At 40.7% G+C, this 26888-nt stretch overlaps 4 protein-coding genes across 7 annotated transcripts; all 4 read left to right on the top strand.

Moving 5' to 3' along the window:
* The first annotated feature begins 363 nt into the window (after window positions 1–363).
* LOC119010930 (mitochondrial fission factor homolog A-like) lies at window positions 364–7590 on the top strand. 2 transcript variants are annotated; one of them, XM_037083528.1, is made up of 8 exons: window positions 364–522; window positions 1280–1501; window positions 1591–1769; window positions 3150–3241; window positions 3390–3560; window positions 4387–4462; window positions 5820–5885; window positions 7229–7590. In XM_037083528.1, the coding sequence occupies exons 2-8, from the start codon at window positions 1285–1287 to the stop codon at window positions 7256–7258; spliced, it is 831 nt and encodes a 276-aa protein (XP_036939423.1). In that variant the 5' UTR covers window positions 364–522; window positions 1280–1284; the 3' UTR covers window positions 7259–7590. The 2 variants fall into 2 exon arrangements, with proteins under 2 accessions (XP_036939423.1, XP_036939422.1); XM_037083527.1 differs by having other exon boundaries at window positions 366–522; window positions 5820–7590.
* zgc:110269 (probable flap endonuclease 1 homolog) lies at window positions 7574–13172 on the top strand. 2 transcript variants are annotated; one of them, XM_037083525.1, is made up of 12 exons: window positions 7574–7696; window positions 7807–7919; window positions 8941–9007; window positions 9333–9435; window positions 9684–9738; window positions 9890–9951; window positions 10086–10222; window positions 11311–11371; window positions 11525–11611; window positions 11700–11845; window positions 11939–12083; window positions 12335–13172. In XM_037083525.1, the coding sequence occupies exons 2-12, from the start codon at window positions 7838–7840 to the stop codon at window positions 12389–12391; spliced, it is 1002 nt and encodes a 333-aa protein (XP_036939420.1). In that variant the 5' UTR covers window positions 7574–7696; window positions 7807–7837; the 3' UTR covers window positions 12392–13172. The 2 variants fall into 2 exon arrangements, with proteins under 2 accessions (XP_036939420.1, XP_036939419.1); XM_037083524.1 differs by having other exon boundaries at window positions 11480–11611.
* Window positions 13173–13317: 145 nt separating this feature from the next.
* agfg1b (ArfGAP with FG repeats 1b) lies at window positions 13318–23304 on the top strand. Of its 2 annotated transcripts, XM_037083522.1 has the most exons (12): window positions 13319–13722; window positions 17077–17170; window positions 17459–17574; window positions 18216–18354; window positions 18468–18624; window positions 18777–18884; window positions 19355–19499; window positions 19613–19692; window positions 19783–19875; window positions 20060–20218; window positions 20755–20849; window positions 21725–23304. In XM_037083522.1, the coding sequence occupies exons 1-12, from the start codon at window positions 13556–13558 to the stop codon at window positions 21779–21781; spliced, it is 1410 nt and encodes a 469-aa protein (XP_036939417.1). In that variant the 5' UTR covers window positions 13319–13555; the 3' UTR covers window positions 21782–23304. The 2 variants fall into 2 exon arrangements, with proteins under 2 accessions (XP_036939418.1, XP_036939417.1); XM_037083523.1 differs by lacking the exon at window positions 18777–18884 and having other exon boundaries at window positions 13318–13722.
* Window positions 23305–23896: 592 nt separating this feature from the next.
* On the top strand, window positions 23897–26784 carry fbxo36b (F-box protein 36b). The gene is made up of 4 exons (XM_037084779.1): window positions 23897–24044; window positions 24498–24606; window positions 25629–25801; window positions 26053–26784. Exons 1-4 carry the CDS (start codon window positions 23949–23951, stop codon window positions 26497–26499), a joined length of 825 nt encoding a protein of 274 aa, XP_036940674.1. The 5' UTR covers window positions 23897–23948; the 3' UTR covers window positions 26500–26784.
* The last annotated feature ends 104 nt before the right edge of the window (window positions 26785–26888 follow it).

Below are 26888 nucleotides of genomic sequence, written 5' to 3'. Positions count from 1 at the left end.
TTGACATTGACTTGACATTAATTTTCCACTACCTCTAACTGTTCCTTATTAAATTGTTTTGATATCTGTGTATTTCAGGAAGATAATGCAAACATTTTGCTATCTGCAAGAGATTTTGACATTTTCCACTAAATTACGATGGATCAATTGAATTACAGCTGGAAGAGGCCAAATCCCTCCTGTGTCAATGCAAATCATAAATAAATAGCCTCTTAGTATTACTTCGTCTGGATTAAACTAATTACATAAAACATTTATGTGAACCAACTAATTTGAGCGTGATAACGGTGTGCGCTCGTTTTGAAAACTGGGTGCCGCCGGCTGCTGCGGCTCGGTTGGGCTGACGATGTAGCTCATACGCTCCGCCCCAGCGGGCACGCGGGGATTATTACCAGCGGGACACACATACTAGCTAGAAGCGGTGTGTCTCTCTGTCGTCCGTCCAGGTTAATGCTGCTATATCACAGAGCGGACAACATTTAGACACATGACATTTTAAACACCGGTGCTGAAACCATCACGGTAAGTGACCCTGGAAGCTAAAGCTAATTGTAGCATCATGATATGTAGGTTAGCCCGCCTGTTTTGGCAGCGGTTGTCATCGCTCTGCTGAGCTAACGAGTTGTGATAAAGATAACACGAGCTAATGCTGTCGGACCTGATATACTCGTAAAATTAGCTCGATAGGAGCTACGTACTTGCTAGACATGGCGTCTCATGTCGCTTTTCATTGAGTGACATTGAAGCCATGTGTCAACAGCAGCTACACCTCATGTCGACGTTACGTAATTTTATGCAACACAACGTGAAATGTTCCTTCTTCTATATTATTTATTAGCTTCGGCTGTTACACCCCCTTCCCTCCACCTTGTGGTCGGGCTTATTTGGGTTACTCTAACCTAGCGTGGGACGTGCCCTTAAACACGAGCCAGGCAGCATGTTTGGGGCACTAGTCTAAGCCACTGAGCCAATTACCAAGCGTTAAAGTCAACATATTTGTCAATTTGAATTAGTTAGGCGTAACAATACTGCTGTTAATCAGAAAACTAGGATGGCGTTGCAGACAGGCTTACTGCCATTCACATGAGGGTGGTGGCAGACTTCCAGGGTTCACAGACAGGAGCCTTGAGGGATTATTGACACTGACTAAAGTATAGTGTAGAAGTCTACCTTCTAACTTGCACACTAGTCTTTCCTTTCATCTGGTGACTATTTATACTATAGACTATATATACTATTTTTACTATTTTCCATTTCCTTCCATTTGTGTCTTCTTCAGGCTGGATGAGTGGGCCAACCTTCACGTCCCCCTCTGCAGAGGTGGCCGAGATGAACCGCATCCATTATGAGCTGGAGTACACAGAGGGTATCAGCCAGCGCATGCGGATCCCTGAGACCCTCATGGTGGCCCCGGAGAAGCAGACTGGGGCTCTGCCACTTCAGCAATCCCTGCCCATTCACACAACTATGATGCAGGTGCCAGAGAGGATTGTCGTCGCAGGTGAGGACAGCAAAGACATACTAAACTACCTGCTTCTAATACCAACCGCCACTGATTTGTTTGTCCCGCTCTCTTCACTTCCTCCACAGGTGACGATGGGGACCCTCTGTTTTCCCGTCCCAGAGACTTGGACCTGATCCAGTCCGTCCCTTCTGTGGACCTCCTGAACATGAAGGCCCCTCCACGTATCCTCACCCTTACAGAACAGCCACTGGACTCCCTCGAAACTGATCAAGCTGCCTCACCACAAAGCAATCCCAGCCAGGCGGTAAGGGTCAGAGCAATGCGTCCATACGGTGCCCTTTTTCATTTTCCTTAGAATTAAATACATTTCCTTAATTTACTAAACTTGACACTGATCCAGTTATTTATATCTATATGATATTGTACTGCTACCCTATCCTGTGCATTAGAAAAAGATAGATGGGTAGCAGCCTGGGGTTAAACACGCAGATCCACAATTGTACTTACAAGATACAAGATCAATAATTGGTTACAGTTGTTCGTTTTTTGACAAAAATGATTAAAATATTGTAGATGATGTTGCAGTGATAATATGTATTAATCAGATTAGTCACAGGCAGGTTGAATGGTGGAAAACAAAAATATTATTTCTTTCGTCTGAATTTTGATTAAATTATTCCCAAATTTGTCTTTTAGTACTACAGATCATATCTTCTAGTTAAGTTGTTTAAGTGCTATAACAGTGTGCCTTTTCTCCCTGTTGATGCTACATAAATGTGGTTACTTTTCAGTTCTTGACCTTTTGTCTTCATGGTACATCAACCAAGAACACAATTACCTGTAGCAAATGCAGGGTGTTGTTGTTACAAGAGCAGAGAGTGTTGCACTTCTTCCTTCTCGCCTACAATTAGACTCCTTCCTTTGGGTATTGAAGCAGCAGGAGCTTGAAACAAGGAAGAAGGTCTGCAGGATGATACAATGAGACATTGCCTGGAGAAGAAGTGAAAGCCATGACTTAGTTTACCTACCTTCAGTTAGCTTTTAAAATTGTAGGTTGTAGTAGGGAAGCCTGTTATTGCTGCTACTTGTCATGTAATGTGTGTAGATGTAAAGAAGAAACATATTTCAGAACTTGAGCACTGCCTACAGAAATTCAGACACTTCACCCCAAAATCAACTTATTTTTCCTCTTACCTGTAGACTTATTTATCCTCCTTGACTGTTTTGATGTGAGTTGCTAAGTTTTGGAGACATCAGCTGTAGAGATGAGCCTCTTGTCCATCAGTAGATGCACGCTTCCTTCTGCAGGGTGAAACATTTGGTGGATGTAATTTGGTAGAAGGAAAATAAACCCTAAATGAAACTGCTCAAAACAAGTCTGTGGATTATCTTGAGTAACCAGGTCAGGGATTCTGGAAAGAGACATTGCTCAGTCATTGCAGAGTTTTTCAAATGCCTTCAAGTGTATTCCAGAGATGGCAGACATGATGGCCGATACGTGTTTGGTCCATATTTCCAAAACTCAGCAACTCATACAAAAACAATCTAGATTGATAAATAGCACAAAAACGATATTGGGGAAAATGAAGATATTTGGCAGAGATAATAATGTGAAAAGGGGAGTGTCAGGGAGTGAAAAATAACTAATAATTAGGTTTTAACCTGTAACTGTAAATGTTCATAGGCCCACTTTCACGCTCGGTCTCGACGAGAACGCAGTGCGAGTGAGAACATATCAGGCCGCTACGGCAGTCAGATGGTCAGAGGTGATGTAAGGTAAGCATACATTCACAGTTGATAAACCTGTTTCAACACTGCTTCTCACGTACTTTCCATTCTGAATTGGCAATCTCATTCTTATCTTGCTCTTGGTTTGTTAAAATCTTATTTCTTTACTGTTTCTCCCCATTCACCTCTCCGCCAGTGTAACCCCTTCCCCTTCTGCCCCCCCAGTCCGCTTGTGTCCCCCTCTCTGTTCCCCTGAGGATGCAAACATCAACCTGTTCACAGCTACAGGCTTCTTGTCTTATATCCAGTCAACAACACGCCGGGCATACCAGCAGGTCCTCGAAGTCCTGGACGACAACCACCGCAGGTGATTTCTTTGTTTCTGGATTTCTCGGGTGATGTATTTACAAAGTTTCTCAGAACAGACAACTGGAATTCATAAAATTGGCACACATCATAACAACACAACAACATCAACATCTTAACCTTTTAAAAAAGTTCCTTCCTTAGGTGGAGAACTGTCCTGGAGGAGGAAATTATGGAGTGTAGGAGTTTCTGAATTAATGGAGAAAACGGCAGTAGGATGTCAAAACAGGATAAAGAATGATGTTTCTTTATTTTTCATTGAAAGAATGTACATTATTAGACAATTAATGCTGTTTCACTGTCTCAACTTAAATAATTCTCCCTCTAATTCATGTGAGGTACCTGAAGTTGTCACTGTCTTAAATGTGCAACTTAGACTTAGTGCCTGTGCAGAGGCCAAAGGATACTAAAAGACTCACCCATTCCTGCCACAGCCTGTTCACCCTGCTGCCGTCTGGCAAGAGGTACAGAAGTATTTGCTGCTGTACCACCAGACAACAAGGCAGCTTCTTTTCTCAGGCTGTGCAACTAATGTATTCATTCTTAACATTTAACCAGAAAGGAGAGTTCTGAACTAAATTATCATCAATTCATCCATTTATATAATCCTGTTTTTATGAGTAGCATAAAGGAACAACAGCAACAACATTTGTGTTGTACAATCCTGATTATATAATGATGAAGAAATTGAATCTTGAATCTCAATGTCACCATTACGTCTTCAGTGTAAATGCATGTTGGAAAAAGTTCTGTGCTAAATACTTGTGTAATTGTAATGGATGTCACTGTTATCATTATTCTAAATGGAGGTATGTTGCTCTCCACAGGACACACCTGGACATGACCCTGGATATGAACCCTGATGAGTCTGGCTTAGTGGACGCCTCCTCACTACGACGACAGGTAACATGTCTCACTCGTCTAAATGAATGCCTGTGTCACTGTCACTAATACGGTACATGATTCATACACTTGTCCGCTGCTCTGGTGGGCACATTGCACCTGTTGTGAGCATTTTCTCCAGTGTTTAGGTTTGTAGTTTACAAATGTTTAGATACAGTGAAGACATGCTGACAATCTGATGTATCCCATTTCAGGCTGCTTACAAATTATGCTGGCAGAGCAGCGCACAGCCAGTGATAAGCAACTGGCATTAAAAATACAAAAACTGATCCTGGGCAAAAGATTCTCTTAGAAATTGATCAGCCTTTGTTGATTATCCCAGATTATCCCAGGAAAAAATAAAGTAGAGTGTCTCCTCCAAATTCTTTATCTCTGTTGTTATCTTTGATTTTGTTGGTGTAGTTTTGCTCTTGTCATTGTCTCACACACTTCAAACTTAAGAGGTAGACACTACAGGAGAAAACGGTAAAGGTTAGATTAAATGATATCAGCATGATAGTTTCCCATTTGATTACTTCAACAACAGAAACACAGAAACATAGGGAATTATGGGTACCTCTTTAGAATCAACCAGTAGATCATACTGTCAGCAGCCATTTTAAAAAAAAAAAGAAAAAGAAGATCTTCGTCATGTTTTCTGGAATAAAATTTTATATGAACCAAGCTATGAATGATGGATATAGAGATATAGATAGGGATGGATATAGAGGTGTGTGTATATATAGAGAGATAGAGAGATAGAAATATATAGAGATTGGTAGAGATATGGAGATGGATAGAGATAGCGATAGACAGAGATCGATAGAGATAGCGATAGATAAAGATATATAGAAATAAGGATGGTTTGGTTTATGTGGTTGCTACTGAAGTGCAGATTTATAGCTAGATTGTGAGGAAAAAGCTTTAGATATATGTACTGTATTCCATACATTTTTAAAAATACAAAAGTGAATGCTGAACTAAAAGATATCATCATGAAACATCCCCATTTGATAACTTGTATTCAAGTTCTCTTTTATTCAGTGTATAAACATGCTAATAAGGCTGTCTAATTAAATGTGCACTTGTTTGCATAAAGACCCAGAACACAAGTCTGAACTAAATGTGTTTTGAGCATTTTTTTTACACTATTCTGAAAGAAAAACATGAGCAGTATGAGCAAAAAAAACAAAAACAAACCCCAAATCATGACAAAATTATGTTTAAACATGTACGGTCTCCCCTTAAAATGAAACTCAGAAAATGTTAATTCTGAGGACCACTACTGTAAACTTCTGTAAATCTTACCCAGGCCCAGCTCAAGTAGTGTTCTCATCTTTGTTGTGAAAAAATGTGTTTGTGTTTTGTGCTTCTTCAGATTGTGAAGCTGAACCGGCGTCTGCAGCTGCTGGAGGAGGAAAACAAAGAACGCTCCAAGCGAGAGGTGATCCTGTACTCTGCTACTGTGGCTTTCTGGCTTATTAACACCTGGATCTGGTTCCGTCGCTAAGATGAGACAAGACTGAGTCTCCCGAAACACTGGAAGCTGAAGCAATTCCTTGTTTAAGGTGCAACCATTAAAATCCCAAGCCTTAACTCCATCTAAAGGCAACCAAAGGGAGCTACAACATTACTTGCAAATGTTTACCACGATTCTCTATGGTTTTTATAGCAAATTGTATTGGAATTTCACTTAAGATTCCTAGGCTTAGCACCACCAAGACAAGACCCAAGACAGAAAACATAACCAATGTTTACAAAAGTGATGATATAGCTGTGTTTTATACAGACCTAATGTTACTACATTTGACATTGGCTACTATTTATATCTTTACAGCTGACTACAAACTGGATCTGCTATGCTAAAGTTAGCATATGTCATGTTCAAAGATGAGTAAATGTCTTTCATTGCTGGGTAAGCTGTCAGACGATTAGCAAGACAAAGCACAATAACGCTATAGCTAGGTGTGTGGAAATTGCTAGCAACTGCTTTGATGTAGTGAGTTGGAGCAACAGCATATTCTCTATTGAGCCAAAATTAGCTACTATACAAGCTGCTCAGTCAGAGACTTTATAGCTTTCTCAACCTTTTCAAATTCTGCACTGATGTTTCTTTGAGTTTTGGAGAAGCTCAGTGTGATGGAATATAATGACTAATTTAAAAGTAGCAAAGGAGCGTCTGGCATTAATCAGCATTTGTTTCTGCCAAAAAACAAGGAAAATATTACTGATTGCACTTTTAAGCTTGATAAATCCTTTGCACAGCAACAACAGATGTTACAGTGATGCTTGTCGTCATTCATCTTCATGGGAGTAAAGTAAAACTCTGAAAGAGACTTTAATAGCTTCAGGAGAAGAATGATTGGAGGGTAAACAAGGATTTACTTAAGCGACAAATGTTTTGGGAGCCCATCCCAGACCTGGGTCTATAGTTACAGGACCAAGCCTCAGACCTGACTTGTGTTGTCTGTCAAAAACTACCATTCTTAAAGTGTCAAAGTGAGACGACTAAATCTAGAGATGCCATAACATTACTCTGAATGTTCTTTGAGTTCTGCGTTACCCAAAACATTTGTGTACAGTACTTGAATAGCCTGTTGTGGAAATGGTGTAGTTTGTCCCTAATGTTTGTTTTTTACCTCTTTGACGGTCACTTGCCTATGGATTCTGTTATAAGCTTTATCAAGTGACAATAACAATAATAAGGGTTGGGTACTTGGGGTATTTTCTGTGAAGTGATCATATTTTTCATCCTGCTGATACAGTTTGAGGTTGTTTTTTCCACAGAATTTGACCGCTCATGGTTTTCCACTGTAACCTTCAAGACTACAAGCATGGACTAAGTGGTTTTATTCATCATACAGTGTGACATAAATTGTATAGCTACTGTCTGTATGATCATGTGTAATAGATGGATATGTAAATGAAATATGTCATTATTTTACATTAATGAGATGAGTTAATGGAGTTGTATTCGTCACACATTGAAGAGGCATCAACACAATGTTGTTTTTGTCTGTTAAGCACTCTACCTATGACTTTTGAGTTTGAGATTTAAGTTAATATGTTACTTCCTTTGTAATATATGAATACATGCATTGTTTGTTAATATTTTTGCTGTAATAAATGATGGATGTGGATTTCCTCCAGTCCTGTGTCTGTGCAATGCTGACCCCTACTGCCCCATTAGCTCATGTGCCACTGCAACACCAGGAAGATGTTGGAGGGTATTTAACTGGACATCGTCGTAGAGAGGTATCCTTCTATTAAACGTGCTAATCAAAGAAATCCTCCACAAACGCGCAAATTAAGGTCATCTGGGACAAGTCTAACCTGAACTGTATTTTCTCGTCTTCTATCACAAGTATTCAGAAAGCCAGTGGTGCTGACAGTACAATGGGGATCACTAAACTGGCAGATCTGATCCGGTCAGAGGCTCCTTGTGCTATTTCTCATAAGGATATCAGTGACTTCGCCGGTAATATACCTGATTTTTGCACCAGTCTCTCTTTTGTTAAGGGTCGGTACAGTTCTGATCGTCTTTTTGATGTTAAACGACGATTGCTAATCGCTAACGTTAGCATACAGTCACCTGACTACTAGCTATTCTAGCTAACTCAACTTTGCACTTCAATAATGTTTATTATCACTCAATGATTTACCCGAATCAAAGCATATAGATATTAACTACCGCTAAAATAAAAAGTGGTGGAGTGTCACTTGACTTGTTCTGTAGTAGGATACAGTTCTGAGATAGTTACTTTGTAACGTTACTTGAGTATTTCCAGTGCCCTGCTATTTTGTGTAATCTTAGCTACACTTGTTCACCAGCTGGTGTTACATTTTGAGGGAAACACTAACGTAATTTATGCAAGGTTTCCCACACTTTAAACGAGAATAACTAACAACCAATGAAGTAACTACATGTCTACTTCATCATCTACAACTTCAGATTCATCCTACATACATCAGTAATAATATTCCAGTATTACATATAACAGTGAAATTGAAAAGTGCCACTTTGCAAAATTCTCTTGATGATAGTTATGTACTGGAAAGCTTGTTAACATGTGAAACAGGTTTTTATTCCTTGATGCTACTTCTGCTTTTACTCTGGTAATGGATCTGGCTACTGGTCTAAAACTGATCAAAATCCATAAAGAAATGTTCACCTCAAAGTTGGCTACATTAACTAAAAAAAAAAAATGTAAGCACACTTTGTATTAACTGGTTAATCTTACTCTCTTTACTATGTGTTTAGTGTCTTTAATGGAGATAAACAAAGACTCAAAGCCCAATGCATCACCAGTCAAGCTCCATGAAATAAAGATCATATTAATTTGATGAAAACAAGTCTGCATAATTGACAGTTTACAATTACAAAGGAGAACTTCATAAATAGTGTTTTTAAGTACCGTATTTGAATGAATGTAGTCCGTTGAATGCTGACTACATGGTCACTCTATTATGTCATGCTGCTGGTGTGTTCCACTCCACAGGAAAAGTAATCGCACTGGATACCTCTATTGTGGTGAACCAGTTCCGTGCAGCGACGCCTTCGCTAAGGTGAGCTCCTTGTTGATGTTGACCCATTCTGTCTCATTGAAGTGGAGCAAAAGTATCGTTTTCCCACATGTGCTTCTTTTTTTACAAACACAAATTATGTACACTGATTCCCATGTCCAAGCCAGTTGAGTGGGTGTAAGTTGCACGGCAGTCCAATATTATTATCTCTGTTATTACTGCTTTAGTTGACTTAATTTGTACTAGGCTGCACTATTGTATTGGACTGCTTTCTGTTGTAGAACATTTCTGATATGTTTAACAAATTATTTGGATGTGAGCTTGATTATTAGAAAACCTTATTAAAACACTGCAACACAATCTGTAGCCCTCTGACAGGTCTCTTCTTTCGGACGCTCACTTTCCTGGAACATGACATAAAGCCAGTCTTTGTGTTGGATGGAAAGCCTCCTGACGAAAAGGCAGCTGTTGTAAGTGACACCTTTGAGTCCCTATCGTTTGACTCAACTTGATACCGAACACATCCGCCCGGTGTCTGTAAGACAGTCATGGGTCAGAGACCTGCGCTTGTAATGGCGGTAGAACCCTGGTCCCCACATGTTTTGATTGATAAAAACATATAAACCAGAGAGTGTTACAGCGGCGATGTGAGAGAGACACAACGCATCTGTAGTCTTGCACAGACAACTTGCCACCCTCACCCTTGTTTTTCCTGCAGCTTGAGAAGCGAGCTGAGGCAGCTGGTTGGAGCTCCCCCAAGCGCACAGGCAAAGGTACATCGTCAGCGACTGATAACCGTGACCAGACGTTTTGAAGCTTTACTATCCGTAGAGTGCATTTCACTCTTGGTAGATATTCATTGGGAGTATTATTTGAATGTTAAGCCTTCTCAAGTGAATTTTGACTCTTTTGTGCTGCGTACAGCATCATCCCAGACTGAAGATTGTCACCAGCTACTGAAGTTTATGGGTGTACCTGTCATCAAGGTATGACCTATTCACCATAGAGTGTATATGTAGTATATGTACGGTCATGATTATGTTTCTCTCACCTTCCTTCCCTCACTTCATGCATTTTCATTGTTATCTCACAACACTCCCCCCCGGGTCTTGTGCTCTAGGCTCCAGGGGACGCTGAGGCACTGTGTGCCCAGCTGGTGAGGGAGGGGACTGTGGACGCTGTGGCATCAGAGGACATGGACACTCTGCCATTTGGAGCAAATACTCTCATTCGCCAGCTGAATGCCAGTAAAGACGGGTAAGAACAGTGCAATTCATGTCATGCTTAAATGATTTGTACTTGAGTTTTTTAGTTGCTTTTCTTTAACTTTCTAACCTTTTCAACCATTTCTTAGTATTATTTTAAATTCATACTGGCAATTTTCCAAATAAATTTCTGTTCCTCAAAGCCTGCTCTACTTTACGAGTAGCTTTGGTTCCCCCTGATGTCGGCGCACAATGAATAACTACATCCAGAAACTTGAGGCATGCTTTAGAGAGATTATTCATCACAGTAAACAGCGTGCCCAGAGGTAATGTTGCTCAAGTTAAGCTGCTCTTGCACTGCAGTGCTGTTATGGTCTTTTCTGTTATGTTATTTGTATGTTTTCCTCAAGTTCTCTTCAGAACCTTAGACCTTAGAGAACAGCACTGGTTAGATGACCCTCGTTTAAACTTACAAGCTTATGTCCTCTATACATGTATTTATATGTAATTGATTATGTCAAAGTATGACATGAGGTGGTCTTACCATCTGCACTGATACCTTTGCACTGACATCACCTGTGGCTGTAAGTCAGTCATCATCTTGTCAGCTGGTGGCTTGCCAGGCAAAAATGAACAGCAGCAGCAAACTGGGCCGATCTGACAGAAGTATTTTAAGCCACAGTAACTCTCAAAAGAAGACGAACTAGGTTCCATCTGTTTTATCCAGCAGGTCACAGCAGTGACCTAACAGAAAAAAATGAACCGCATTCGGTCCATAAGCTAAGCAGGAAATCACCTTGAATGGCAGTTAGACATGTAGATGACCTCGACAGTGATCTCAGTGTTGATCTTGTCCAACAAACAGTTCAAAACCCAAAGATTCCTCATTTACCATCATAAATGACAAAGAAAGGCAAGGGGTCACCACATCAAGGCACCAGGAAATGACATTCGGCTAACAAATGACTGAAATTATTAAGTGATTATCAGAATAGTCAGCAATTTATTTTCTTTTGGTCAACTAATTGACTAGAAGATTAATCACTGCAGCTCTAATTTCCATCTGTCGCTTTAATTAAATGAGGGTCTTGGAGATTTCTAAACTAATCTAATTTGGATCCCTGCTTTTCTTCTTCACAGTGAGGTTGTGGAATTTTCTTTGCCCAAGCTGTTAGAGAAACTGCAGATTAGTCACCAGGAGGTAAATCTCTCATTAATATGTATTTAAAAACCCAGAATATCATAATTCGTAACACCATTTAATGGAAGGTGCTCAAACTTTCCATCTTTTGAAATTTTCTTCCCCTAGTTTGTTGACCTATGTATTTTGTTGGGCTGTGACTACTGTGACAAGATAGCCGGTTTGGGTCCAAAGAGAGCTCTGAAACTGATCCAGACGCATCGGACCATCGAGGATGTGGTTTTAAACGTCAACAGAAAGGTGCAAGATGTACGAACGGTGATATTTTGATGTGCTTGACAAAAAAATGTAAGAACAATTAAGACACAAGTATCTGCTGCCCCTTCAGACCCATCCTGTGCCACTGTCATGGAAGTACAAAGAAGCACGGAAGATTTTCTTGGATGCACCACAAACTGTCGCTCCTGAACTAACCTGGACTGAGCCAGATGAAGAATCTTTGGTTGGGTTCCTCTGTCACGTGAAAAACATTAAGTATGTACTTGCGGCTGTGTTTTTATTCAGCTTTTGTTCCACATGCGTCTATCAGGAACAGACGTGAGTGTTTTCATGTTGGTGTGTTTTTAGGGAGGACAGGATCCGTAATCGAATGGAGCGGTTCCGTCAGGCTCGGGACAGTAGGCGGGAGGAGAGGGAAAAGGAGAGGGCAGCAGGACGTAGCAGGCAGACTCGTATGGAGGACTTCTTCCGAGTTACCAGAAAGAGGGATCACGTGAGCAGCAGTTAGCTACATACAAAATGTTTGATTTGTTGCATTTTTAAAGCTAATTAAATTAATTTGGACCTTGATTAGTTGGAACTGTAGTGATTCAACATTTTTTAAAACCAATTTTAAAATGGTCAGATCTGTTGTGATTTCTAATGCAGTCAGCCATCAGCCATCACAGTAATTACTTATTTTCTGTAATACCAGATGTGGTGTGTTGGTCTGTCTGAGCTGTTGTTCTCTCTCCCTTCCTCCAGCCTGTGGAAACTGCGGTCTCTTTAAGCAGCAACACAAAGAGACCAAAGTCAAAATAAGGCCGCCGCCATCTGTCGCTTGCTGCCTCCACCCTCAAAGTTTGGAGGATGTTGATTTCAACCCCGTCCGCCTGTCTAGACATCCCCAGCAAAATTATGAACAAAACACCGACAGACGATTCTGTGATCCTGACCTTTAATTTCTGGCATAATTTAGCTTTAATGTTCAGATTTTATTATTTATTTTTGGTTTTATTACACTCATCTGAACAGGTTGAGAGGCAGCCCATCTAGAGGACTTTTCTTTTCCAAGTGCCTTCTAATGACTAATCATTCATGTATTTAGAAGAGACCAAGATGGACATGTTTCAGGACATCACGTCTTTGCCTCTGCTTGGGAGCTCTACCCCCACTGACAATCCAATAATCTGATCTTGTCCTAACAGCAGTGTCCGCAACAATTCACTGAGCAGCTCTTCAGCGAGTCCAGCAGTTTCCTGCAGAGCCACCAAGAAAAGCAGCGCAGGCGGTGGACGACTATGAAAGAGAACAGTGTGATCAGTGTCAGGGTGGCCTTCCCCCAAGCCAGAACTGGAGACAGGGAATGTCTCATCACTAGATATTCAGTGCGCACCTGCAGTGTAAAGGGTGCCAAGGCAGGGACCAACGACTTGAATATTAAAACATGTGCTTAAAGAGAAAGTGAGATGTTAATATCCACATAAAGGCACTTTTGTATCATTTTGAAAATACCTGTAAATAAATGACACAATATGTTTTATATTTCGATTTTGTTTGTAACGATTTTGGCCTTTATAAATTAAAACCATGTGTCAGTTCATTTCTTTTGCGTGATGTTTTTTTTTTTCTTTCTTTTTTTTTAAGGCGAGTGTGATCGGGTCAAACATGTTTTCATAGCGCCAATTTTCAACAGCTATTTCTGAAATGTTCCCAGTTTTAAGTGTTGATTTTACGTCACAATACGAGGCATCATTCCAAACCAACAGATGGCGCCTGTGCCTGTGAGGCCGCCCTGTGTGTCACTTTCTCCCCGCAGAAGAAGTAGTTTGTCAGTCGCCCAGTCTCCCTGCTAGACCTCTCAGCAAGGTGTCTGCCCGGCCACCGCCGACGCACGCTACAAGTCTGCCCCGACGGCACCCGCCCTGTCCCGGGTCCCTTGACGAAAACTTCTCCCCCGGTGATACCAGCCCGCTGTTTTCGGCCATGGCGACGAGCGCGAAGAGAAAGCAGGAGGAGACTCATCTGAAGATGCTCCGGGAAATGACTAGCCTGCCCGCGAATAGAAAATGCTTCGACTGCGACCAGCGCGGCCCGACCTATGTCAACATGACAGTGGGCTCCTTCGTCTGTACCACCTGCTCTGGCATCTTGTGAGTTTACTTCTGGGCAAAAGTGTCATGTTTGTGTGTCACAGTCACCGCCGGGCGGGCACAAGGCACCGCTGTCAGTCATGCGCCTACGCGGTCCCGGTCCGGCACTGACTTAGCGGCTCCGTTAGCTCGTTAGCTAGCGTTAAAGTCGGCACAGGTAACGTTGGCGACGGGAGGGGAGGGGGCGCTGGGCCGGGCAGCCTGGTTTGTTTACAGCGTTACTTATCTGTGATTAAAAAAAATGTGGCGTTTAGGGCTGAGTGTGAGCGGTGGTCTCAGCGCTTTACTGCCTGTGTGGTCAAGGTTAGCAAGCCAAACGTTAGGTTCACATACCCAACGGTCAAATATTTGAGCACCTTGTTTAAAAACAGCACGTCACAGAGGAACCACCTCTAGCTGAACTTTAGCAGGACCCGACAAGGAATGTCGCAAACACACACACCTCTAGATAAGGGGCAGGGTGGGTCTCAACTTGGGAAGTGCTTGAAGTAGGGCAGTGGGTCGTCCTCGGCTGCTGCCCGCAGGAGTCACGTCTTCTTCCTCAGAAACTTCATCCATGATGAAACCATAACCAGGATTTATGCAATATCTTAGCTGCCCACGCCCAATAAGTTGCTCATACAGAGGCACAACACCTCTGATAGTCTTGCTGTCAGTATGTTGCGTGTTTTTTTTTCTGCCAGGATTTGGCAACCCTGCATCCACCTCATGGTTTGTAGCTGTTCGCACAGTATTTACCATTTAATTGTATGATACACTGAGTTTTTATCATCAGTTATATGAACATGTGCCAATATCCATCATTAAGCTGAACAGAATAAGTAGAGTAGCACACCAGTTACAAAACGTCATTGGGCCTTTTTGACATGGATCCATAAAGTGGTTCTGACCCCTGACATAATGTATAAGGAGTATTCGCAGTTGGTATGAGTGGAGGCACCTTTGGGAACAATTACGGTGTTGAGTCTTTGTGGAAAGGTCTGTAAGCAGATGTGCTTACTTCAGCTTTTCCTCTTTCCTCTTTGCAAAACTGTGAGTGCTCAGTCAAGCTGTCGAGCACAGCAATCTTCATATCATGCCATAATTTCTGGTTTGGATAGAGATCTAGACTCTGCCTTGGCCACACCAGGACATGAACGTTTTTGGTTCTCAGCCAGTATTGTTACAAATCGCATCAGGATGTTTCTTGAGTGTTTGACTTTATTTCACTCTGAACCTCCACAAGCCTCCTATGGCTGGCTGAAGCATAAATGATGAATAGAATATGATGCTGCTGTCACCAGCGCTTCGTGGTGTTGATGGTGTGTTTTAGTCTCATCTGACCTTAAAACCTTCTCTCTGTGTCGTAACTTCAGTTTCCTGAAGATGTTTCACCTCTTATCGAGAGGCTTCTTCAGCTCGGACTAACTGAAGAGGAGTTGCAGGCTTTTAAGTGTGTGAGAGTGTCCTTACAGAGTCGTAAAAGACACGTGAGCTCTGAGTTTCAGACTTGATAGGGCCCCTTTTGGTCATTGACCCAACCAACCTTAAGGTGGGTTGCTAGGTCCAGGTGAGCCCAGGTGTGGAGGGTTGTAAAGCTGTCTTGGGAGGGAACTCAGTGCTGCATTGTAGGTGGGTGACAAGTAATGTTTAAAGTAATGTTTATAAGCCTGCAACTCCCCTCCAGTTAGTTAGAACTGAGGAAGCCTATTGGATGAGAGGTGTAACATCTTCAAGAAACTGAAACACGTCCAGTTGCCTGCAATGCAGCACGTAGAATTACTATACCTGGATGACTGCGAACCTTCATCATGTTCTCTCACTTGGTTTTAGAGTCTCCTACAACCCTCAAGGCAAACAGCTGCCTAGATGTCATGCGCTTTTTCTTTGTACAACAATGGTTTTGTCTTTGCCAATCTGCCATTGCGCTCCACCTTGTTAAGCAATAGCTAAAAGCAATGAAAGCTCCTCCAGACTGGCTGAGGCTTCATGGTGGCTTTCCTCCCTGCTGTCCCTCTTGCACAGACCACCAGATTTTGATATCTGAAGGTCTGAGAGACCAAAAGACAATTTAATTTGAGGCGATTGACCTTACTGTACTCTGGTGGCTTTGTGGATTTGTTCCCTATCAGTGTTGAGACAATCCCCCTAGTCTCACACCTGTGATTGTTTGCTGTATTAACACGCAGTAAGTCAGTAATCTTGACACAGATTTGTCTGTAAAACTTCTTTGTCTTCAGGATTTAGCTTTTGCCAGAAAACTGAACAACTCCCTGTTGCACTTTCCAGTTACAAGTCAATGTAATTTGTTCACATTTTTCAGTACCAGTTGGTGATTTCAAAATGGTTGGCTGAACCGGTTACATCATTTGTTTGTTTTTTTTTTGTTTTTTTGAGTTACATGTTGTGTAGTTGTTTTTTTGCATGTGTTATATTTGCACTTGGTTTGAATGCATTTGTAGAGATTTGTTCTAACTGAAACACATATTTTGTCCTTTCATCCTTGTAAAAATGGGTTTTAAAATGATTGGTTTCCAGTTTTTGCTGATACTGTAGATGTATGTAGTTATGATGGCATCTGCTTTAAGTCTTGAATAAGAGTGAGCACAATCTTGGCCATTTTCAAACGGGTCTGGTTCATTTGTAAGTAAAGGTGTCACACCCTGTGTGGATGTGATGTGATTCCTGTCATAGTTGTTTAGTATGGCTCAGGTTAAACCTTGTTACAGTCAATCAGAGCTAGATGCGGCATGACGAGACACAAACATCAACAAATGCAAGTTTGCTGATATGTTCTTGAAGTTACACAAGTTGCTTGCCATCTATGGATATTAGCGACTTGTGCAGTGAAAAATATTCTAAGTTTCGTACAGGTTTAATGGATGCTGCTGGGAAGTTGCAGAGTCAAGTTTCGGGGCTAATAAATTAAGTGGTATGGGATCAGTGCATAAAAATGCATACTTGCCCTCAACCTGATCCAGCATTTTAGGCAGCATCAGAGGCTTTTGCACTTCTGGTATTGTATCCGAGCAACCCTATATCTAAACAAACAGCCACAAATAATTCTCAATTGCTTGTTTTATTTTGGTGTTTAAAAATTCAGTGGATTTTTACAATTAATTGTATTATTTACATGATCTTTAAAAACAATAAAGCAGCAGTACATTCTCCCCTCAGCTGGTTTGCATACAAATCGACTGTCAAATGTTTAGATTTGAGCTCAGTTTTCATGTCTCAAACATATACTCTGGGAAGAAAATGTATCAATGCATCTGTGGTTGGAGTTTTGTTTGCTTGTTCATATCACATGAACAGCATTGGGTTACATCCTGCTTCTCTTGTTCTAATGCTAACATATACCTCCTCCACCCACAGGCGAGGACTGAATCCCCCACACAGAGTGAAGTCCATCTCTATGACCACATTCACACATCAGGAAATCGAGTTCCTACAGAAGCACAGCAATGAGGTATTGTGCACACTTAACAACAAAGGACATATTTCACATTGCGTAACATCATTTTTGGAGCCATGGCTCTCTGGTTTTGATTCAGAAGTGGCTCATCTTGGCATTTTTCTGAACCCTGCTTAGTCAACTTTATTGGCATTCCTCTCTCCCTACTTTTTCCCCCCATGTTTCTCGTCATCCCCTCCCCCTTCCCTTTACTTTCTCTCACCTCTCTCCCGGCTTTGCCACCACCCCCACCCAAATCCCTTCCTTACCTCCCACTCTCCTCATTCCTCTGCCCCCCCGTAGGTCTGTAAACACATCTGGTTGGGCCTCTATGACGACAGGACATCAGTTGTTCCAGACTTCCGAGAACCACAGAAAGTAAAAGAGTTTCTTCAGGAAAAATACGAAAAGAAAAGATGGTAACATAAACATATAGATTTTTGCTTGTTCGTTGAAGAGTTTTGGCTTTGGTTGTTGTTGTAAATCAAATCAGGATGAAACCAGCATTCATGACCGTTCTTCAGTCCTTTGTACAATTTGGGTATTCATTGTTAAAATTGGTACATAGTTGAATTAATAACTATTTTATACTTGGGTGCATTCTTCTTTAAATAGTGCAATTGGAAAAGTAGTAAATACCTCAAAAAGCTTCCTTTGTCAGTGTCAGAATTTCTGCAGGTCATTCAGTAGTGCTGATCTGTTACTGTCGGCTGTGATGAAAAGAAAAAGAGTGCAGAGAGTTGGCTGCTACCCCTGCCAAAAGAAACCATTATGGTTTTAGCTTGACAGCATGCTCTTCATTGTCTGTAGCTACGTGTCACTCTCCTCTTTTCTGCAGTGTCTGGGGAGAGACAGCACAATGTTTAAACACTGCACCATTTGAGGAAAAGAACAAGATACTTTAACCTAATCAAATCAGTCAAAAGTAACATTTGTTGTACTATGTTTACATAGTGGCCACATGGGATGCTGTTTCTATTTTTCCTTTTCATTCATTTATTTTATTATGTTCTTTTATATATCTCTTAATTTATGTTGGTGCTCTTTCCTGACTGCCTAGGTATGTTCCTCCAGACCAGGCGAGGGCAGTGTCAAGTGTCCAGGCCTCTGTGTCTGGGTCCTCAGCCAGCAGCACTGGTAGTACCCCAGAAGTCCAACCCCTCAAGACCCTGCAGCTTAACAAGACCCCGCTGCGCCAGGTAAAACAAATGTACACTGAGCCTACACACACCCATCCCTTATCCATTCATGATGTCCATTTGAATTTGGCTGGAGAAATGTTTTAGCCCTCTTTTTTTGTGCTGCTGCCCAGTCTCCAGGGTTAGCTCGTTCCCAGGCTCACAGCACTGCTCAGGAGAAGAAGTTCGACTTGCTCTCTGACCTGGGAGGAGACATTTTTGCTGCTCCACCGACTCAAACGTCCAGTTCTGCCAACTTTGCCAACTTTGCACATTTTCCAAGCCAGTCGGGTAAGAAGACTTTCTGTGAAAGGTCATTACATTCCGATGTCGATCAATAAGGTATTTCACAGTATGGTTTGTCGTCATCCTGTTTCCTCATTTCACTGTTTTTATTCCCACATTCATTCCCTGTGTTAATTTTCCCTTGCGTGTGGCTGCAGCACCTCAGGGTAATTCAAATACCAACTTTGCCAACTTTGAGGCATTTGGAAACACTGCGATTCCATCCCATCTGAGCACCTCACCCCCCTCAAAGTCCTTTTCATCAGGTACCCCCCTCACCACCATTATCTTATTGTGTTACCTCCGCCATAACCACACATACTTACCAGTTTTTTGTCTTATCTACTCTTACCTTCTATGTCCACTGGTCAAGCCCTCTCTGTTATCAGCAATGCTCTTTATATGCTTACTTCTGTTGTTGCTAGGCAACTATAAAACTTGATGGCAACACATTTCTCTTGGATAATAATCTAAAGGTTTTTAAAACTATTGCTCTGTTAGTTGTTAGCACTGTTGGGAACACACCAATACATCTTTTCTATATGGGTTAATTTAAGAAAGACATCTCAGAAGCATTGTGAAGGGAGACACCCAGTGGTCATTTAGCCCTATACGTCACATTGTGCATATGTTGTAAAATACTAAGCTTTCCCTGAATCAGTTAGTCATGTCGTTGTCTTTTTATTATTTGAATGTGCATGTGTATCTTTTCTTTATTTGGAATATTTGTTGAAAGGGGGAGGTGTGCCAATCCCGTCAGTGTCTAGTGCCGTGCCCGCCCAGTCCCAGATAGGAAGCTGCTCAGAGGATCGTTACGCTGCTCTGGCTGAGTTGGACAACGAGCTCAGCACCTCTGTCTCTTCAGGCAGCAGTGTGACGGGGTGAGAGACTGGCAGACATCACTCTTTTCACAGCTTCATTGCTCATGGAAAAGAGGTTACTGAATATGTGTAAATGCATCAAAATCATTAAATCTGGGTATTTTTTCCTACAGGAACTTATTTGGACCAGTCCTCGGTTCATCGCCAGCCCAGAATCCACCTGTGATACCCAGCATGCAGCCTGGCTTTGGAGGTGGTAAAAGTGATGACAGCTACAGTGGTGCATGCTGGTCCATTTTCACATGTAGCTCATTTTGCAATTTACTGTGTGTTTTTCATCTAGCCGGCCCATCTACAAATCCCTTCGTTGCTGCAGCGGTTGCCCCGGAGATGGCAACCAACCCTTTCCAGACAAATGGCAGAGCTCCAGCTGCAGGTGTGTGTGTGTATAAAGTTTGATGTTTTTAATAAGCCACGTTTTTAACCTAGACATTTGTGTGTCTTTGATGTAACCCAGTTACATTGCCTAGTAGCTTTGTGATTTGCCAAAGTATCTAGAATTTACTCCTCCTTGTTTGTGTTGTGTGTGTGTGTGTACACACCCTGCGTATGTCTTGTAGCCTCATTTGGCACTGGCTCTATGAGCATGCCCGCCGGCTTTGGGAATGCGTCTTCCTACTGCCTCCCGACCAGTTTCAGCGGAAACTTCCAGCAGCAATTCCCTGGCCAGGCCCCCGTCCCTTACTCTCAACCTGGGGCCTACCACCCTCAGTCTAATGGTTAGTGGCCTCCCACATCCCTCTGTCCTCCTCCCTTGTTCCACTTGTGCAGTACCTGTCGGATATTCAGGTCACATGCAGCGTTTTCCTCAGCATGAATTATTTGTCATCTTTATATGCTGCATTCAGAATTATGTTTCAGACTTGCTGCAACAAATTTGAAGTGTGACCTGTCAGTGACACCTACTGCACAGTGATAAAAGGTTGCATTTAGTGTACAAAGCTTTCTGGTTCTGCTCTGAAAACAGAATGAACAGATCTGACATCACTCGTAAAGCTCTGTTTACACCTGAATGCAGTCTGACACACTGGGGCTTGGCTCTAGTTACCTTCTTCCTCCTCTTTACAGTCTGAGTTCTGTATCGTTTAAAAAATATATTTCTGTCATCTTTATGTTCATTGTAAAGATTGTTTTACATTTCACTCTTTAAAAATGCCTAAATGGCCTGGTGATGTAACAGTTACAATGATGTATTACTATTACACGTTGCTTATCTGCTGGAGAGAGCAGACTCAATCTGTTCAATCCCCCCCAGGCCCTGCATTCCCAGTCTACGGACAGACCAAGCCCTCCATGACGCCCTTTGGGCAGCCCATGGCTGGCCCTGGCATGTCCAATAATCCTTTCATGGTGAGCATGTGTCGTCTTTTTAGACAACTTTTTAGTGACTTTTAAAGAAGGAAATAAATGATTCTTGCAGAATGAACTTTGTCAGCTTATGAAAACATTTGAACTGCATGGTATGTTAAAAAATAAAAATCATATTGCGATTATTTTGACACATAAATACAGATATACTTTGACTAAAGTGAAAATGATCATATTTGCATAATATTTTTTGAATTTTCATTGAAAAAACTTTTTAAATTATGATAATGTCACATTTGTTGGTGTCTGTACCAAACTAAAAAGATTTCTTCTGATATCTGGAGCAGAAGAAAAAGAAGTTTGGCTCAGGGCATCTTAGCAGCACTATATTACTTCATTTTAATGCTGTTTGGTCACATTTTTAAAACATGCAATCATGCAAATCAAATGTAAATGAACTGTGCTGTGATTGATTTCACTAAAAACATTGCTACTCTTACCGTTTTTAATGAAACTAAAATGATACTTGAATGTCAATACCTGCGAAAAGACTCATCGGCCCCCTTTAATTCAAGCAAGCCTAATCCATTTTCAAACTCGATAGCCCTGTATCACTCTAAATTTTAAACCTCATCAGATTGTCCTCATCATAAATACCAGCCACCTAAATATGCCATTTGTTTTGTTTTTTTTTAAATAAATATCCATGCAATATTCCATGAACAAAAATGTTGATCTTGCAATGCTAAAGTCAATGAGAAAAATTCTGTTTTATCCACCAAAAGTTAATTGGGTCTTTTCTGGGCAAAGACCCTTACTCCATCTCCTTGGCGGAGGTAGTGAATAATTTCCTCACTGCTGTAATGTTTTCTGTTGTTGTCTTAATTGTTAATGTTGAACCCCTCACTTTTTTTCAGGCAGGAGCTCCAGCCGGGTCATTCCCTTCAGGAGGTTCCACCAATCCTTTCCTGTAGCACATCTCCGGTCCTTGCCACCAGAGGGCAGCATGCAGCACATACTCAACGCACCTGTTCCGTCATGCAATTAGAAGCAGTTGATTTTTTAAAAAAAGACTTAAGTTGTTTTTTTTTGTAAAACAAGTTTACAACACTATGAAGGAGTACAAAGGACTACGTTGAAGACTAAGGGACTGTTATGGGGGGAAATGTACTGTTTGGACAATATAAAATACGTTATATGCTTTTTATTTTTTGTTTATGACTGTAAGCTCCGTGCATATCATAATTTGTAATCACAATTAAGTACATGTTATGTATAACAAGGACTGAGTTAACAAGGATGAGTATATACACCTTGTGGAAGAAAAAAAAACCCACTACAAACTATCTACATAAGGGAATAGAATTTAATATTGTTAACAGGGTTCCATCCAAATCCATGATCGGTGGTTTGAAACAACCATTAAGATGCAGGTATTTCATTGCAAAAGGGATTTTTTTTTTAAATATATATTTTAGCATAATTGTTACTATACTAGCACTAAGGTGCAAAATGTCCTTTATTAACTTACAGTTCCAGATCCAAGTTGCCTATAACCCAATGCAACCAAACCCACATCTTTTTAATTTAGAGTGACATAGGTGGATGCAAGACAGCATTGATGCAGACTATTTGTCATCCTTTTAAATATTGCCAATATCTGTGAAATTGTGAACAAATCCTAGGGGCTAGAGTTTGGTTTGAAACATAGGGCAGCTCCTTGAATATGAGGCCAACAGAGACTTTAAAGATGTGAAAGCCCAGCAAGCAAAGGGATGGGCATGTCTGCTACAGCACAAATGGAGGAAAGACAATAAGTGCAGGCATTAAGGTGATTATTTCTTTGTCTTTTTACAGCACCCTACCTAATCTATAAAACGTTGTTACAGTTGTTAAATATACTCTCATAACCTCTCCTGCAGGCTGAAGATGTCAGGGGAGCACATTTCAAGATATTCACAATATTTTCTGAATATGGTAAATACAGAAAGAAAGAAAGACTGTTGTGAAAGCTTCAGGGTTGTGAATGTGACCCAAATTGGGTAGCCTCAAAACAAGTCAAGTAGTTATTCACATGGTTGCCCATGACTTGTCCTCTTGACAGGGAATGACAGGTTTTCCAGACCCTGCCAAGGCCAAAACATTTGGAAGCAAAATATTTATGAAATGTTAGTTATGTTGTATTTGCCACACTCCCTTGACAGCTGTCTTCTTCTTTGCCTTCTGATTAAAAAAGCTTTTGGAATAAAAGATAGGATGAGGAGAAACACTGACCTCTGTTCAGTTTGCTTTAAAAGAAGGCAAGGAAAAAGAATAAATTAATTAGGGATTACTACATTTTTACAGCCTGGGACTCCAGAGAGCTAGGGTCTCTATTGTGCCACCCGTGACTAACAATTAATTTGACAGTGTGTTTCTTGTCTATACAAGAATAGGTAAGTGAATGTGTACATATATAAATATATGTATAAATAAATTAAAAGATTTTTAACTACAATTTTGAGTTTGTGTAAGTAACTGTTTTAATAGTCGTATTCTTTACTCCAACAGAGAGGTCACTGAATATACTCAGTTGCCAGTGTATAGGGTATAACCATCTGAAACTAATGGAGAGTAATATAACTGCTGTGTAATATATCCTACTTTTATGAAGTTTATAATCGGTAGTTGTAAAAATGTCGAGTTGATAGGTGTTACTGATATCTTTTCCATGTAATTTTTATTAAGAGGGGGCTAAAATATCGGAAATACCTCTCAGTATAACACCTTAACACCAACTGAGCTCCTAAAATGAATTTAAACACAACCAAACCTTCGAAGTGAACACATATAAGTTTCAATTAGCATCAGAACTAGGCACTGTAACGCTGAACAAGGTGGAATCACTTACTTTAAGCTAGGTTTAGCTAGTTAATATTAAGTAACTTGGCGTATGTTCATCTATGTGCTCATTGTAGGCGTGCATATCAAATGCAATATCAAGAAACCATGACTATTATACGTCATTTTTTGTCATATAATGTACATTTTATTATATAATTTAAAATGAGTAAAAAAAAAAAAATTAAGAAAAGAAAGTAAATGCTAACGGTCCCTCTATCAGAGAATGCCACGTTGCTATGACAACGCAAAAACTTTGACATGGCGTCTCTTTTAACAGACCCGTTGTTTGAAATCTCTGGACGGGCTCCGCCACCCAGTAAGAATTTTCATCACTTAGTTGTCACCAAGTCACAAGTAAGTACATATTTTTTTTGATAGAACTTTAATTGTTTAAATTAAATTGCAACTTGCCGTGTAATAAGCTCAGTCCAAGCCCTTAAGCGATCTAACGTCAACATCAACGGTAGCTAGGAGAAGTTTGTTGTTAGCTAGGTTAGCAGAATATTAAACGCCATGTCTGCTGTTTGCTGCTGCTGCTAGTTAGCAAGTTAAATATGTTGGTGCCCTGTTTTTGCCATCAGAGCATTGGATAAAATAAATAGTGAGAGAAGTATGAGACAAAAGCAACACCAAAACATTTACACTTGTAGCACACATAACCTGTAACTGTCTGTTTAACTTGTCAACTTAGCGTTGTAGTAAGGATTTTACCGATAGTTTTCTCAAACCATAGTTTAGACAGTGAAATTAAAAAAAAAAAAAAAAAAAAAAAGAATTCTCAAGTTTGGTTATTGGGGTCATTTACAGGTGATATGGAGATGTTGGAAGATATCTTTGAGAACTGTGGACAAAAACTCCAGGCCTGCACAGCTCAAGGAGTCTCACCAGGACTTCCTGGTTGACACTGGGCTGCAGTGTGAGTAATTCTTATTTAACAACGCGGGCACATCAGACAAGGGTTAGCATTTGAACTTCCCATCCAATTAATTTTCCATTTGCAATTAGAAGAAGGGAGTGCAATGAAAGATGAAAATACCGCTCGCGAGTGGAGGGGTTAAAAGCCTTTTTTCACAGAAGAACAGAAGAGCAACAAAAACTGGTGGTGTAAAAAAGGAAATTAATGATCGATCCAATTTAGCTGTTTCAGTTTAAGGGCCCTGGCATTGTGTGTGCTGTCACACAGACATTGCTTACTGGGACAACTGATTAGGAGAGATTGCTAATGTTAACACTAACAAAAGTGTTTGAAAAGAACCTTAATGGCTGCTGTGAGAATATCAAGAACCAACTGCCCCTCTTTCATCGTATTGGGTTTAATGGAGGCATGGCAAAGGTCAGAGTAGACCTTTTCACAGCAGATATATGTCCATGTAGTAAAAGCACAGTTGACACATTTTTGTGTAAGCTGTTAACAGTTGGTGGTGCCTCTATATAGGTTTTGTGCTAGTAGTTACAGAGCAGTTTACAGGTTTGTTTCTGTTTTGCAGTATGATGCAATAAAGAGGACACATGCTCCTACAGTTTTGCTTAAATACATTAATAACCTGTACAGGAATGCTTGCTTTTTATCATACCTTGCTTTAGGTGCTCATCACTCTAAATTTAGGTACGGTCGCAACGGGTTGAGTTTTTTTTACTGTGTGATAACCATCTAGGAAAATGTCTAGGTTTCATGGTATGCAAAAACGCTAATAATTTCACAAAATGTTATGACTTGACAGGCGTGAAACTTGATACAAACTTGAACTATTTGAATTTGGTAGAATTCAATAACATAGATGTATATGGTACTATAACTGCATAATACCTTTAAGTCTGTGTATCACTGAAACCTGACATTCAGGTTATGGCTTGTAAATATTCTATTGAGAGAATATTGTGAGATTTAACTGAATGCTTGAATATGGATGGCAGCTAAAATAATGGGCTTCTTCCCAGGTGAGGTCAGTGTGGTTTTCGGTCATCAGATCTTGGAGTACACCAAGGCTTTGTGCCAAGGCCATTATGATTATCTGGAGCGCCTGTCTGACTCCATACTCCTGCGGATAATAAATTATCTAGAACTAGAGGATGTGGGTCAGCTTGGACGAACGTCACGCAGGTTCAGGCAGGTGAGTTCGAGAGACACATGAGAAGAGCTGGTGCCAAGAATAATCTGTGTTATGAGATAAGAAATTACACGTCTATCATTTAAGGCTTCACTGTTGCACTTTCTGTCCTCTGTAGTCTCTGGTGTATATGCATAATTTTAACTCTAAAGTAATAGTCTATTCTTACATCATTATTAATCAACTGGAAACTATAACATGCATCAACTCATATGTTTATTGTAATTTCCCTCATACTCCATACTTCCCCTCAGCTATGTGGGTCAGAGGAGTTTTGGGAGCAGGCAGTGCGGCAGCGCTGTAACACCGTTTCAGCTGAGGTGGCATCTCTAGCATTTGAGGTAGGCTGGCGCAGCATCTTCTTCACCAGCAAGCTACAGTTGCAGAAGTTGATCAGCCGCAGAAGGCTGAGGACCGAGGAGCAAGAAGAAGGACAGGTCTCTGACCTGGAGGCAAAGGCAGAGGAATATCTAGATGAAAGCTCAGTTTCGGATCAGACATTCGGTTCAGAGTTGGAATCTCAGCCTGACATTATCCACGACCTAAGCCCTGGCAGAGTCACTGGTACTGACTTTGACGCCAACTCTTACTGTGATGTTAACCCTGGCTCTAACCCTGAACCAGAAGCTGGCTCTGATTCCAGCATGCCTGTGTCTGGCCAACCTTTGGAGGACAACTGTGTTGTGGAAACACTGATGTAGAACTGCAGTCATGGAGGAAACTACAGTGCAAAGCCAGAAAAAATACAGAGTTAATCCTGGTGTCAAATGTTGCTTGTGTTTCAGTATTATATTAATGTACCATTTCTGCATATTCCTCCTTCCAAGTGAGTGATGTTTTTTTAAATTTGTTTTTTATTCATGTAATAATATAGTTTTGACATTTGTTTGGTGACATTTTCATTAGTATGTCCATTGTGCCATGACTTGTCTGCCTTTTCTTAGTACATTCATAAGACCAACAAATAAAAAGGACATTGTAATATATGAAAATTGTTTTTTTTGTAACATACAAATTGTTAATGCAATGTTAATGTTAGTTATAGATTTGATATGAATTGATATCCATTAATCTTTTCTGTTGTCTATGA

This window comes from Acanthopagrus latus, chromosome 21 (assembly GCF_904848185.1).
Source record: "Acanthopagrus latus isolate v.2019 chromosome 21, fAcaLat1.1, whole genome shotgun sequence".
NCBI classification, from domain to species: Eukaryota; Metazoa; Chordata; class Actinopteri; order Spariformes; family Sparidae; genus Acanthopagrus; species Acanthopagrus latus.
Note: the sequence above shows the minus strand (reverse complement) of the source record. Positions and strands in the feature narration are given on the sequence as shown.

Bases quoted from the DNA above. Each gene is read 5' to 3' on its own strand.
- LOC119010930 (XM_037083527.1), top strand. From the start codon at position 1,285: ATGAGTGGGCCAACCTTCACGTCCCCCTCTGCAGAGGTGGCCGAGATG. The intron at 1,770-3,149 runs GTAAGGGTCAGA...AAATGTTCATAG, and splicing joins AAAGCAATCCCAGCCAGGCG to GCCCACTTTCACGCTCGGTC. The intron at 4,463-5,819 runs GTAACATGTCTC...GTGCTTCTTCAG, and splicing joins CCTCCTCACTACGACGACAG to ATTGTGAAGCTGAACCGGCG.
- zgc:110269 (XM_037083524.1), top strand. From the start codon at position 7,838: ATGGGGATCACTAAACTGGCAGATCTGATCCGGTCAGAGGCTCCTTGT. The intron at 10,223-11,310 runs GTAAGAACAGTG...TCTTCTTCACAG, and splicing joins CTGAATGCCAGTAAAGACGG to TGAGGTTGTGGAATTTTCTT. The intron at 11,612-11,699 runs GTGCAAGATGTA...CTGCCCCTTCAG, and splicing joins TTTTAAACGTCAACAGAAAG to ACCCATCCTGTGCCACTGTC.
- agfg1b (XM_037083522.1), top strand. From the start codon at position 13,556: ATGGCGACGAGCGCGAAGAGAAAGCAGGAGGAGACTCATCTGAAGATG. The intron at 17,575-18,215 runs GTAACATAAACA...CTGACTGCCTAG, and splicing joins AAATACGAAAAGAAAAGATG to GTATGTTCCTCCAGACCAGG. The intron at 18,355-18,467 runs GTAAAACAAATG...GCTGCTGCCCAG, and splicing joins ACAAGACCCCGCTGCGCCAG to TCTCCAGGGTTAGCTCGTTC.
- fbxo36b (XM_037084779.1), top strand. From the start codon at position 23,949: ATGGCGTCTCTTTTAACAGACCCGTTGTTTGAAATCTCTGGACGGGCT. The intron at 24,045-24,497 runs GTAAGTACATAT...GGTCATTTACAG, and splicing joins TAGTTGTCACCAAGTCACAA to GTGATATGGAGATGTTGGAA. The intron at 25,802-26,052 runs GTGAGTTCGAGA...ACTTCCCCTCAG, and splicing joins CGTCACGCAGGTTCAGGCAG to CTATGTGGGTCAGAGGAGTT.